Here is a 13,611-nt window from a genome sequence, read left to right as displayed (position 1 = left end):
TATTATGAACACAACACAACAAACACTCTTAATTCTATGTGTGATTGTGACCACCTGCAATTAGGTGGCCAATAGGCCATTACTATATATACTGGCTAATAAGCCAGTCTCGCTAACGATTTAAATAAAAAAAATCTAATGTAAAGGGATCTCACGTAAAAGCGTATTAATGAAAGGATTTTAGCCAAATTTAAATATTGTAGGGGTTAACCAATCTATTCATAATGTCGTTCCTTTAGCACGTAAAGTCAAATAAAATTGGTTCTAATATTTTTGGCACCATAAAAACGTGTCGCTTCGAAAATGCATTGATATTTCGTGATAATTCGCGGTTGAAATTGGAGTGGTCAGTGACAGTTGTTACGTCATAGCTTCTGACTTTATGATGTTCAGTTTTTACGAAACGTTTATGTGCAATTATGGTATCATATGTTTATTCGTTTTTTTTATTCAAACATGACAGTTCCGATTAAGAAAAACTAGCTTACAATTGTGTTATCAGGTGGTGAATCCAGGAATGTGATCTCTGATTCTTCGCCGGCGAGCAGCACGCACACTGACTTCTCACCCGATTCATCATCTGAAAATAATACCATTGTTAGGGCTGTTAGTATATTTATTTAAAGTCATTAAGTGCTGTATTTAGTCGTTAATTTGTTAAAGGAAATCGACAGCAGTATATAATATTTGTTACGGGAATTGTTTCCCTATTTGGAGTTCCTGGATATATTATGCAAAGATGGTGTGATGATGTTGGGGCAACATCATCCTGACTAATTTTGGCCTTTTTTAAAGCTAACTACACGGGATATATTATTAAAGTAATCAATGTGACGGTGAATACGACATGACCGGAAATTCAGGCGCAGGACCATAGGCTTTATTTATAGTGCATTCAATTTTAATTTTTTCGACAAAATCTTCATATTTTTTATCTAACCGAACCGGTGTATTAATACAGGACAGATTTTACCACCCAAAACTATTTTCTAATTTTCTAGGAAACTATCAAGACTTATTTCTAAAACGTTGTTAATACTCCACTAACCCACTTACTTAACAATCAAAGTTATGCCAATAACTGTGACAATACCCCAAGGGTTCGGGAACTGAAACTTTGACATTACCTGGCTTCTAAAAGCCATACAACCACAAGTTGAATCCTGTTGGGAATGCTCTAGGTATATAATTATCTAACAATACCAACGCCTTAAAAAAGAACTAAGTAACAACTGAACCATTTCCTTACTTGCCCTTCGATTAATAATATTCTTATGTGCAAGTGGAGGGACTTTAACTAACTTGTCGTTTGGAGAAATACCACGCAAACGTCAGTTATTCTATGTTATGGGCCTTTGTAGCAATTTTACATTTAATATACTTTAACTATATTGAAGTGTTTTACTGTTTTAACTTGTTGTACTTTTTTCTACTGTCAAACATATTGATTATTGGTAGTTGAATAAAGTACTGACTTTATATATAAAAGTTGTGTTTCGGTGTGAAAAGGATTCTGGTGTTATAACTTTTAAGTGTCCTTGGTTGAAGAAGTGCTTTATATTTGTTAGAACCAACGCGAATGGATTATGGTACAAACAATATACCAACAGGTGTCCTGTTTCTCATCTCTGCATTAATTTTATAAAAAAGAAATGAGAAATAAAATAAATGTATGTACATATATCCTAACGGGAGGTCAGATTAGCCAATAGGCTACTTGATGCTCATCATCGCCCAAATACAGTCGTCTTAAAATGTAAGAAGTGTAAGCCACTACTTAATATGCCACCAACTATGGTGGTATCAGACATTTTGTCCCCTTAGTCGTTAGTCACACCAGCTCATTCACCTTTCAAACCAGACTCTGCAACAAAGATTATAGTTTGTTGATAAAATAGCTCATGTGCTTAGGCATGAAAGATATGAACTCATTATGATGGGAAAAGTTGCCGGAAGGAGAGCTGTTGGACGCAGAAAAAAGTCTTGGCTGTGTAACATCCGTGAATGGACGGGAATCGCGAGTGCTGCCGAACTCTTTCGCCTCGCGAAGAACAAGAAGGAGTATTTAAAGCTGACTGCCAACCTTCGCTAGTAGGAGTGGCACTCGAAGAAGAAGAAGAAGATAAAATAGCTGGCTAATCGAAACTTAAACATTTCTCTTCATATTTTATCTATCTAGGCTATCACCTTCCAACCCTATATAGAGTTATCTTAATTAATATAGTTTACTCATATAAATACTATGATTTAGTATAATTTTTAATAGTTATGATACGTGATGGCTGATGTTTAAATTGATATATGACTTCTAATATGGTACCGTGTATTTGCCCCCTTTCCAATGAAGGCCAGCAGCAATTACACGGTCAAAAAAGACAGTTCCGTTTAGTTGTTTTGTAAATGTTACTGAATTATATAACGATAATGAAACAAAATAAGCAACAAAATCCAAGCAGTTCTTTCATCGATTTTATTTCTAAGCCTGTGTTAGTTTTTCTTTGACTTTTAATAAGTATGAGTATTGCATTGTACATGAATGTAAGGATTTGGAATTTAACTAAGTCATGAATTTCCCAACGAATAAATTCAATCAATTTTATGACTCTGATGAAAAAATCCACTCACATAATAGATTTCTTTAATCAGATCATTATTCAAAGTTTTTATGACAGTACCAGACAAAAGTTTTAACTGTCTAACTTTCGTCACACTCAGAAGTCGTCAGTTTAATTGGAATCCAACAGGGTCGAATTTCTATTCATGACTAGACATATTTGTTGATCCGTCCAATCTTCAGCCTAATTGCCCGACTTCTTCGGGATCTTTGATCTCTGGTGTGTAGATTAAATGTCTTCCACAACGCTTAATACGAAATTGTAGTTAATAGCATTTGTTTGATAGAAGCTTTAACGAAAATTGGTATAATAATTTACTTAATTGAACATCATAAAGAGACTTATATAATGTATATTAATAAAATATTTAGTATATTTTATATAATGATCATAATCACATTCAAAGTCAAATTAATACACGTAGTATTAAGAATTAATAATTAGACTTTGAAAAACGTTTTTTCGACTATAATTCGTCTAATGTAATCAATAAAGTCTAAAGTCATTACAAAATAAAAACTGTTTAACGTGATACAATGTAATTACAACAGATGTATTAATTAAGATAAATCTTTTTTATTTGACAAATACATATTTTAGAGAGAGGATATATGTAATTTGTTGATTATGGATGTATATACAGAAAGAGAGCACAATGTTTTGTTTCGTTCATCTTATGAGACTGAGATATAGGGGCATAAACAAATCGATTACTAAATCTAAACGCTATTCGTTGTAATCGTTTGATGAAGAAATATATATGTTCTCGTTAGTAACTACATTCCGAACCGGTGGTAAATTATATTTTAATTCATCTTGTCACGAGGCACACTAGATTACGAGATGGTCATCGTCATTAAAAGAGCGACGAGAAAGCTATAACTAAACGATAGCTTACACCATGCAGTAGTTGAAATATCGCGTCACACGAAACATTCAGTATCTTATACCAACGACAGCGAAGACTTAGAGATTATGGACAGACTGGAATACCAAAGACAAACAAAATACTTTTAGAAGAATGAAGGGATGTTATTTGTCTAGCCACCAACTGGCATGAATTCCATGCCAGCATGACGTAATAAAAAAGCCATCTGGATTCTACGAGGTCTATTGCAAACTTATATTTATATCGCATATTTTCATTATATTTTTTGGTGGTAGGGATTTGTGCAAGCTCGTCTGGGTACCAAGCACTTATCAGATATTCTACCGCAAAACAGTGTAAGAATGCCCCAGTAAAACAATCCTTCACATTTACTTTTAACATTTTATTCTCTTCCACACGTATCTTGTTATATACTTTATTACTAATTAATATTTTACAATTCTATTACAATTTTATTTGCAATTCTTCCAATTACCCCGGCAACCATCGAACGAGTTAATTTTTCCGTGCTTTGTTTCTTTTTTATATATCGCGTAGTTTTTTTTCGCTCAATAATTTCCAACCAGTGTTAATTTAGTTAAACATATTACCATTATATTCTAAAAATCTCAAAATAATTATTAAAAATCAGTAGAACCTTACAACAACAATACTTTATGTTATGTTCCGGTTTGAAGGGTGAGTGAGCCGGTGTAATTACAGGCACATGGGACATAATATTGTAGTTCCCAAGAATGGTGGTGCATTGGCGATATAAGCGATGGTTACTATGCCATGTTACTATGTTACGTTGGTGATCACTTACCATCAAATGGTCCATATGCTATGCATAGCTCGTCAGACTACATTTGTAATAAAAATAAATCAATTCGTAATTGTGATACTGTTTGGCATCTCAATAAAATTTTGCAGGCACGTTCAAATAACATTGATGGATAATAAAGATAAGCCACACCAAGGGCACACCATGTCAGTTGAGATACAAAAAAAAAATAGTATTCAAAAGTCCTAGTGGGAGACCTCGTTATCTATACTATATTTGAATTTAATTTATATATCTACTACTTATTTTGTTAAATAAATCCGAAGCGGCAAATATGTTGTAATATTTCATTCATTACGTCACATCATCGTTTATAAACTACGAAGCTGATTCTTACCAATACTGGTATCGTAGGCGTGAAGATATTCTGACGTCATGAACTGCCCGACGAGGCTCGACTTGCCCACACCTGGACCCCCCAGCACCAGCACTCTATATGTACTGAGACCGGCTGAAGAATCCCTGTTAAGCAAAATGGATATTTATATAAACAACTTGAAGTTCTTTGGTGGTGAAGAGGATTTTGAAGGTTTTACTTTGTGCAGGCCCGTCTGGGTAGGTATTACTCACTCGTCACATATTCCACCGCCAAATAGTAATATTCAGTATTGTGTTTCGGTTGAAAGGTAGATTGAGCCAGTGATAAATACTTCAGACACAAGGGACACATCCTAATTTCCAAGGTTGGTGGCGCAATAGCGATATAAGGAATGATTAATATCTCTTACGGTGTCAATGTCTATAAGCAGTGGCTACCACTCATTACCATCAGGTGATCTATGGGTTGGTGGTTGCGTGTCCTCTTACCTATATTATAAAGAAGGCTTATTGCTTGAATTTCTCACTGGTATCCGCGCCACCTAGTGCTATGTACTGCGTAGATTTAGTCCTGACATCTTATTGTATTCGTCTGATTATATATTATGTTATAAACACCTCCCTCTACACGAATATCTTGCGGGTTGTTTTCAGTTTAAAATGAAGACAAAATGGAATTATTAGTAATGCTTTGTTATTTGTCCAAGTATTATTTAATTAAGATTTTCACCTGAACTAGTCCGGTACAATCTTACTTGATCAATAAATACCCTTAATAATAAATAAGAATTATATATTAGTAGAAATATAGGCCAAGTACATTATAGTATTAATAACATAATGTTCTGTCTCTTATATAATAAACAATACATTATATAATTTTACTGTCACCATTAAATGTTTTAATCTTTGAAATCTTAACATTTTTTATAAGTGCTTCCATGGGTTGGAACATGTCTGCATGTCTGGTCTAATTACTCGTAAAATTTCATTTACATGGTGAGTGGGCATAATTATGTATGTAAGGGATATAACCCTCTAACTTCTTAAGGCTAGTGGGTGCTGCTCTATACCAGTACTCTATAACAGCCTGTCCCACTGCTGGGCTAAGGCCTCCTCTCCCTTTTTGAGAGGAAGGTTTTGGAGCTTATTCCACCACGCTGCTCCAATGCGGGTTGTTGGAATACACATGTGGCAGAATTCAGTGAAATTAGACACATGCAGGTTTCCTCACGATGTTTTCCTTCACCGTCAAGCACAAGATTAAATCACAAATGTAGCAAATGAAACTTCAGTGGTGCTTGCCCGGGTTTGAACCCACGATCATCCGTTAAGATTCTATCTATCTCTACTATCTCGGCTTCTCACTATGCTTTAATGCTCTATAATCCCTGTTTATGTACAGTGCCTCGTAATCTAATAAATACGTTTTCTAATTGCTCGTAAAAGCTCCACTGGTGGGCAGAGAACTCATCTCTGAAAGAACCTTAAGGAATAATTTGACTAGAATATTTTCCTTTATCGCAACTTTATTAACTTTTCATTTTACTAATAATAAAATAATTGAAAAAGAAAGATTTATTATACGCACACATTAATCTCGCGCATTCAGCGCTTGTACGGATATGAATCTCAGTTATGACCTTCGTGTCTAAGTATCTCTTCAAGTGTGCTCGGTAATCAGAAATGTTAGTGTATTTCTTACCTGGACGACGCCAAGGAGCACGGCGCAGACGCTCTCGTGACAGCTTCCGTGCTGGACGCGCTCGACGCCACCGACGTATTGGATCGTGATCTCCGCGAACGCAATGAGTCCCCCCTGTTGACGACTCCTTTACCTAACGATATGAACGATATTAACTGGTTTGTTTATGACCATAAATATAGTCTATTGTAGTTATATTGATCATGAGACAAATATATTCAATCTGAGTTTCTTTCGCCGATTCTTCTTAGGTCTGAGGTGTTTCTTTCCGATCCGGTGGTAGATTTTTGAGAATCGATAAGTTTCTAAGTTGAATAAAGATTTTTTAATATTAGTTAAATGTAAATGTTATCACATTTATTTAATTAAAGCGAAAATTGAGAAAAAGCAGCGAGAAAATCTTAGCTGTTTTTTTGGCAATTTTTATGTAATGAAAAAATAGCCAGTAGGCGATCGTTTCATTCCCAAGGTATGCTATCATCTACGAATACTTACTAATTATATAAATTATCTTTTGCACACAATTGTTTTTTTTTGTATTTAGCAAAGAGGCATTTTACACTTATATAAATAAATAATGTAAGTAAATGCTGATAAGACAGAGAACAGCTTACAATAATAGTGAGTATATAATATAGACATCGGCAGATGATTCGATAAATTCTAAATCCTATCAAAAACATAAATGTGAAATAATATATGCCTTAGTTGTCGACTTTAACGACAAAAGAAGTGAGATCTAAATAGGCGCTGAGTTCAATACAACTTAAAATATCATCTTATAACTTAGGATCAGATATTCTACCGCAAAACAGCAATACTTGATATTGTTGTGTTCCGGTTTGAAGGGTGAGTGAGCCAGTGTAATTACAGGCACAAGGGACATAAAATCTTAGTTCCCAAGGTTGGTGGCGCATTGGATATGTAAGCGATGGTTGACATTTCTTACAATGCCAATGTCTAAGAGCGTTGGTGACCACTTACCATCAGGTGGCCCATATGCTCGTCCGCCTTCCTATTCTATAAAAAAAAAAAAAAAAAAGGATAATATATTGAAACCTAAGGTGTGACTTAACTTAACTTGGCTTTCTGTAACGGTTAATAAAACGGTAATTCGTTTTCCTATATTTGTACAGTTTATAGCCTAGACTAGATCGTTTCCTTTAGTTATCCAGACACCTTGAGTTACATTTATTTTAACGATTTATCAAGTTACTTTTATATACACGGGGCATTTAAAAAAAATAAATAGAATCGTTATTGATAAAGAAACGCTTTTGTGCTGAAACAATTACAAAATTGTTAATTATAAGCCGATTCATTCATAACCAAGGTTATTCCCGTCCAGCACACCTCTTCGACCCTGGTTCGCTGGCCCTGGCTGCTAATGAAAGAGTACGTTTAAAGGTCTTTTAATAATGTCAAAATATGCGTGTCACTTACCAGTAATACTAAAATGCCTTAGTCTGTAATATTCTTCCTCGACGCCAGTGTTTGGCATGGAAGCGACCCTCGCTCGCTGCTGAGGTAGCCCTAGAAGCTGTCTCTCTCCCGTACGGGATCTTTGCGCTTTGACCGACTGAGAACGCGAATGGTGTGGGCTTCCGTACCTTAAAACAAAACATTATACGAATCAAAATCGAATTAAGCTTTAAAAAATACAAACCCTTTTAAAACCTTTCAAATCTTCAATTTAAATTCAAACTATCACCGGTTCGGAATTATATCGAGAAGAAACGGCAAGAAACGTAATAGATAATCTTTTATATTAAATCTAATATATAATATACGTACATCAATAATCAACTCGAAGCACTTTTATCATTTATATTATCTTGTGCAGTATATAACGCCTTATTTATTATTATTTTTAACATGAGCTTTAAATTTATTTATCGGTAAATATATAATGATCTAGAGAATTTATTTACTTTCTATCCTACCAGCGGATTCGAATGGAACCACCCCCTCTGACCCCGTCGGTCTCGTAAGAGCCGGTTAAGAGATATTTCGTTAAGCGCATCGATCACTACAATCGAGTATATAAGCGCCTTAACCAACTCGAGCTGGGAAACAAATCCCAATGGAAAATAATTTCTAAGAAGATTTGCATCAGGCAGAATATGCACTGAGCACTAATCTATACTTTTAGAATCTATTATGAGTGACTATTAGCCAATGCACATACAAAACTAGCCTAGAAAGATGAAATTTGGAACAAAAGTTTATTGTAAGCTAAGAAAGTATTGGGGGCGAGTGGGGTAATATTCAGGTCTAGACATGTACTGGCTGGCATATATATGATAGATTTGTAGCCGATTTGATCATAATTATATTATTAAAAAAATACTGATCTTGATCAAACGTTCCGCTAAAATCCCCCGACAAAGAGTGTATAACAGCCCTTTAAGGTAGATTACGCTACGCTTACAACAATTATCGTTCATTAACAAAAGTTAATACATAATCCGCACGCTTAAGGCTGCTTACACGCGTCGCGGTTATTAATGATGTTGTCAAGCGTTTACTTTTGTTGTCATTTGTTCTAAGTATGAATGGAGATTATTGGATATATTATAGGGTGGGTATGTGAAGATTAAATTTGCGTTTATTTATAATATATTTACGTGTAGTTTTTTTTCCATATATATATATAAAGTTATATATATGAAGTTATATATATAAAGATATATAAAGTTTTTTTGTCCGATAGCTGTTTGGAATCACTACGGGTACGCGACCCAGGACTGCTCTAGCTACTAGTGTCACATTCCTGTATCTTCCGTGACCACAGTATCCTCCCCCCTCTCCTTGATACGCTGTTTCCCAAAATTATCCCAGCGTCACGCCAAAGAAGAAGGAAAACTAATATTAAACCCGGAGCGGTGCCTCCGTTTAGGCGTAAGCCAGTTACCTGTGGCCAAACCAGCACCACACGTATTGACTCGTCATTCCTGCGGATCCTGCTGGGGAGGAGGAGAGGTTGGCATGGGTACTGGGCAAGCCCGTGTTGCCATAAAGTCGCCTGGCCCAGGCGTAGCAGCATCCACGGAGAGGACACTTCGCTCACCGGTCTTGCAGGTGGAAAACAACACAGAGAGTGGCAGTCACCGGTTATAAGTCAGCACGAATAGGCGTAAGTGCGGACGCCAGGGGCCACTCTTGACAGTAGGAGGATCCATCGTAGATCCATTGATCAGTTACCGCCTGTTTTAAGTCGGGCAGCCCCCGATCAATAAGGTACTGATCCGCCTCAGCGTTAACTTGTTCCGCCTGGGTGAACCGAACACAAGCCTTACAGCTAGACGTTGACGCTGTGACATTAACCACCTGCTCAAAGGAACAAAAATCTCAAAACAAACACCAACTTACATGCGCTTTGCGACATGGAATGTCCGAACGATGAGGACAGGCTTCCCGAATACCGACGGAAGCTCCGATTGCGCCCAAGAACTGCGCAAAACTTACAGTATCGACGTGGAGCTTAAAAGGCTCAATATCGATATTGTAGCCTTACAAGAGACCAGAACTGAAGACGAAGGGTCTCTGCGTGAAGCTAACTACACTTTTTACTGGAAGGGCAAGAGTTCCTTGGAAACACGAGAGCATGGTGTAGGTTTCGCGGTGCGAAACCATCTCATCAACGCCATAGAGACACTTGTAGGCGTTTCCGAGCGGATTATGGTCTTGCGTCTAAACACAAAAAGCGGCTTTGTCACGCTAATTTCCGCTTACGCACCGATGCTTAGTTCAAAACCTGAGACCAAGGATCAATTCTACGGCCAGCTCGACAAGACAGTGCGCAGGGTGAAACCAACTGACAGACTGCATATTTTGGGTGACTTTAATGCCCGCGTCGGTCAGGGCACATCAGCCTGGCCTGAATGCCTCGGTGCACACGGCATAGGCGAGCTTAACGACAATGGACAACGACTGTTGGAGTTTTGCTCAAGGCACCAGTTGTGTGTTACCAACACCTTTTTTAAAGGCAAAATGATGCGGAAAGTCTCGTGGATGCACCCTCGATCTAAACACTGGCACCAATTAGACCTTGCTCTTACAAGAAGGAGGGATCTACGGGAAACGCTCCACACGCGGGCGTTTCACAGTGCCGATTGCGACACCGATCACAGCCTCGTTGCTACTAAAGTCCGACTTATCCCTAGGAGAGTCCATTCTTCCAATCCACTCGGTCGAAAAAAGATAAATCTTTTCAAGACTCGTGACATGGAAGTAGTGGAGTCATTTGGGGAACTCGTCCGCGAAGAAGTTGCAACTTGGGACAGTACGTCATCAGCGCGAGTCAAATGGGAAAAAGTCAAGTCTCTTCTCACTGACACTGCAGGCACGGTTTTTGGCTATCAAAAGGCAAAATTTTACGACTGGTTTCAAGAAAACGAGGAGCACTTACTTCCCTTGATTGCCTCGAAACGCCAAGCCGCTTTAAATTTTCGCTTTAACCCTTGCGATGCGACGCGTAAAGATCTAACGAAGGCAAAAGCCTCACTCCAGCGTAGCACGCGCTTCTTTGCGGAACTACTACTCAAGGAAACCTTTCCTACTCAAGGAAACCGATGGTTCTGTTATAACAGACAGCACCCGTCAGATGGCAAGATGGGTAGAATACTACAAGGGGCTCTACTTGTGCCCAGTGGATATTCAGCCAAAAGCAGTGGAGCTTGTCCCGAATCTGGCAACTTGGCACGAGCTAGACGTTGCACCCACAGTAAAGGAACTTTATCTGGCCGTCAAGAAGCTCAAATGCGGAAAGAGCCCCGGAAAAGACGATGTTGTCACCGAAGTCATCAAGCTTGAGAGCCTCTTGCCCATCCTTCATAACCACCTGGCCAAGTGCTGGGAAGAAAACTACGTCCCTCAGGATATGCGAGATGCTAACATCGTCATGTAGGCTGTACAACATCTCAATGCTCAAGTCCAAACGCCACAGGGAGGACCTATTTGTAAACAGTCTCCTCTTTGTTGACGACGCTGCCTTCGATGCTCATGACCAAGCTCAACTCCAGAGTCTAATGGACAAATTTGCCAGAGCGTGCGACCTCTTTTCAATGTCCATAAACTGCAAGAAGACCGTTATTTTAGTGCAAGGATGTTTAGAGCAACCAGTCATCTTGCTTAACGGCGCACCTTTGCATTTGTCAAGCAATCTCTCGCTTGATGCAGAGATCGACTTCCGCATCGGCAAAGCAGCCTCTACGTTCGGGAGGCTCTGTACAAGGGCTTGGGATAACAGACACCTTACGGTAAAAACGAAAATGCTTGTTTACCAATCATGTGTCCTAAGCACACTCTTGTATGGAGCAGAAACGTGGACAACGTACGCAAAACGAGAACGCCGACTAAACACATTTCACTTGCGCTGTCTTCGGAACATTCTGGGCATCACATGGCAGGATCGCGTGACAAACGAGTCTGTTCTAGGCGAGGCACAGCTGCCTAGCATCATGGCCATTCTCAAAAAAAAAACGGTTACGGTGGCTGGGATACGTGCATCGAATGGAGCAGACTCGTCTTCCAAGGCAAATATTACTGGGAGAGGTTGTGGATGCAAAGAGGTCTGTTGGGCGGCCGATGCTCCGTTACAAAGATTGCGCTAAGCGTGATACGGTTGCGTTTAACATCCCTAGCAATCGATGGGAGGAACTGGCAGAGGACCGTGCCAAGTGGTGACGCCTTATTCACGAAGGTCAATCGCAAAAACGCACTAGGCGTCATGAGCGGGCTTCAAACCCCCGCCCATCTGGGGGCGCATACACTTGTCGGAAGTGCGGCCGAAGGATCCTCTCTCGCATTGGTCTTTTCAGTAATAACCGCAAGTGCCTTCACGATGCCACTTAAATCATCTGTCAGAGATGCAGAGGCCTATATGTATATATATAAAGTTTTTTTGATGACAATTTTAATTATTTATAATTTATTAAAGTTCTATCAATGTTTTTAATAGATTCTGTCACACGGTACGTGGTTTTAATTTTAATTTTCCACTTATATTAATGCATTTTGTATATAAATGTCTAATTTTATACAAAAAAGTATATATAGTTGTAAATGGACACTTATAGTAACACTTGAAAAAAATAGGCGTGAGATTCATTTGAGGTTTATCGATATTCGATTTATCTTTTTATTGATATATGTATATATATAAACAATATAGTTTTTTTAATATCCCTTGTTATCAAGAGGACGAAGATGAAGAGACGGGCAGTACGTCTGTGTGTTTATACAAACAAAATGTGTTTATAAAAACAATCATATATATTAATTTTAAAAAGTCCTAGTTCACAAAAATGTTTTCTTTATTTTAACGAATCGTAAAATGGGATAAAAACTTATCAAGATGTGCAAAGTACAATGCTTTTCTTAAATGTACGCTAAACTCTTAATAAATGGCGGCTGAGCTACACAACACGTGTTATATTTTCCTTAATATTATTTTAAGCCGTCTATTTGAAGAAGCCATAACTGTAACACTTTACAGAATCACCTACAGCTACTTCGAGTTAGAATTCATTTGCTTTATTATAAAAAGTTATTAAATCAAATTGACAATGCTGAAACCTAATAAAAATAATATGAATATGTACATTTTATTCCATATAACATATTTCAAAGGTATCATATAAAGATACAATAATACAAAAGGTTTCACCTTTTACAAGGCATTTTTACAAGAATTATAATATTAAGGCCCTCCAGACCGATTTCGGCCACGGCGGCTAATCTCAAGAGAGATTAGCCAACTGCGCTGGACATTTTATAGTGCACAAGTGTGTGCGTAAACACAGGTGCACTCTTTATTCCCTAGCTCTCATAATCCAACGGGACGGCAATCTGACACGACCGGAAAGAGTTCAGGCGCAGGACTAACGGCTTTACGTGCTTTCCGAGGCACGGGCATGTACACACTTCCAACTTCCAGACTTCGTGCTCCTACTGAGAATTTTTTAACAGAAAAACCCAATAACTTTTTATTGACTCGACCTGGGAATTGAACCCAGAACATTTCGTCATTAAATGACGAAATGTTTTTATTTACAGTTATATACTCTGAATATAAACCAAACATCACTATTGATCGTCTTATTTCCTTTCAGTTAAAAACCAAAAAACGTATGATAAATAACCTATATAATTAACAATTCTCTTTAAAGTAAGAAATATAAAAATTCATAATCCAAATCCAGGATAAAAATGTATTAGAAAAGTATATTTTAACTATTATTCAACTTATAACAACGTT

At 37.7% G+C, this 13,611-nt stretch overlaps 1 protein-coding gene across 1 annotated transcript in view; it reads right to left on the bottom strand.

Annotated features, from left to right (window-relative positions):
• The window catches only part of LOC126777044 (uncharacterized), a 138,602-nt gene that overhangs the window by 11,379 nt on the left and 113,612 nt on the right, over positions 1-13,611 (bottom strand). Inside the window, exons 6-9 of the mRNA XM_050499893.1 lie at positions 7,794-7,960; positions 6,351-6,483; positions 4,665-4,789; positions 489-580 (exon numbers count right to left, since the gene is read on the bottom strand). Of these exons, the coding sequence (XP_050355850.1) occupies positions 489-580; positions 4,665-4,789; positions 6,351-6,483; positions 7,794-7,960 (517 nt within the window). The remainder of the gene's footprint in view (positions 1-488; positions 581-4,664; positions 4,790-6,350; positions 6,484-7,793; positions 7,961-13,611) is intronic.

The sequence above is a fragment of the Nymphalis io genome, chromosome 22 (assembly GCF_905147045.1).
Source record: "Nymphalis io chromosome 22, ilAglIoxx1.1, whole genome shotgun sequence".
Taxonomy (NCBI): Eukaryota; Metazoa; Arthropoda; class Insecta; order Lepidoptera; family Nymphalidae; genus Nymphalis; species Nymphalis io.
The sequence above is the reverse complement of the archived record's forward strand: the minus strand, read 5'-3'. Positions and strand labels throughout refer to the sequence as shown.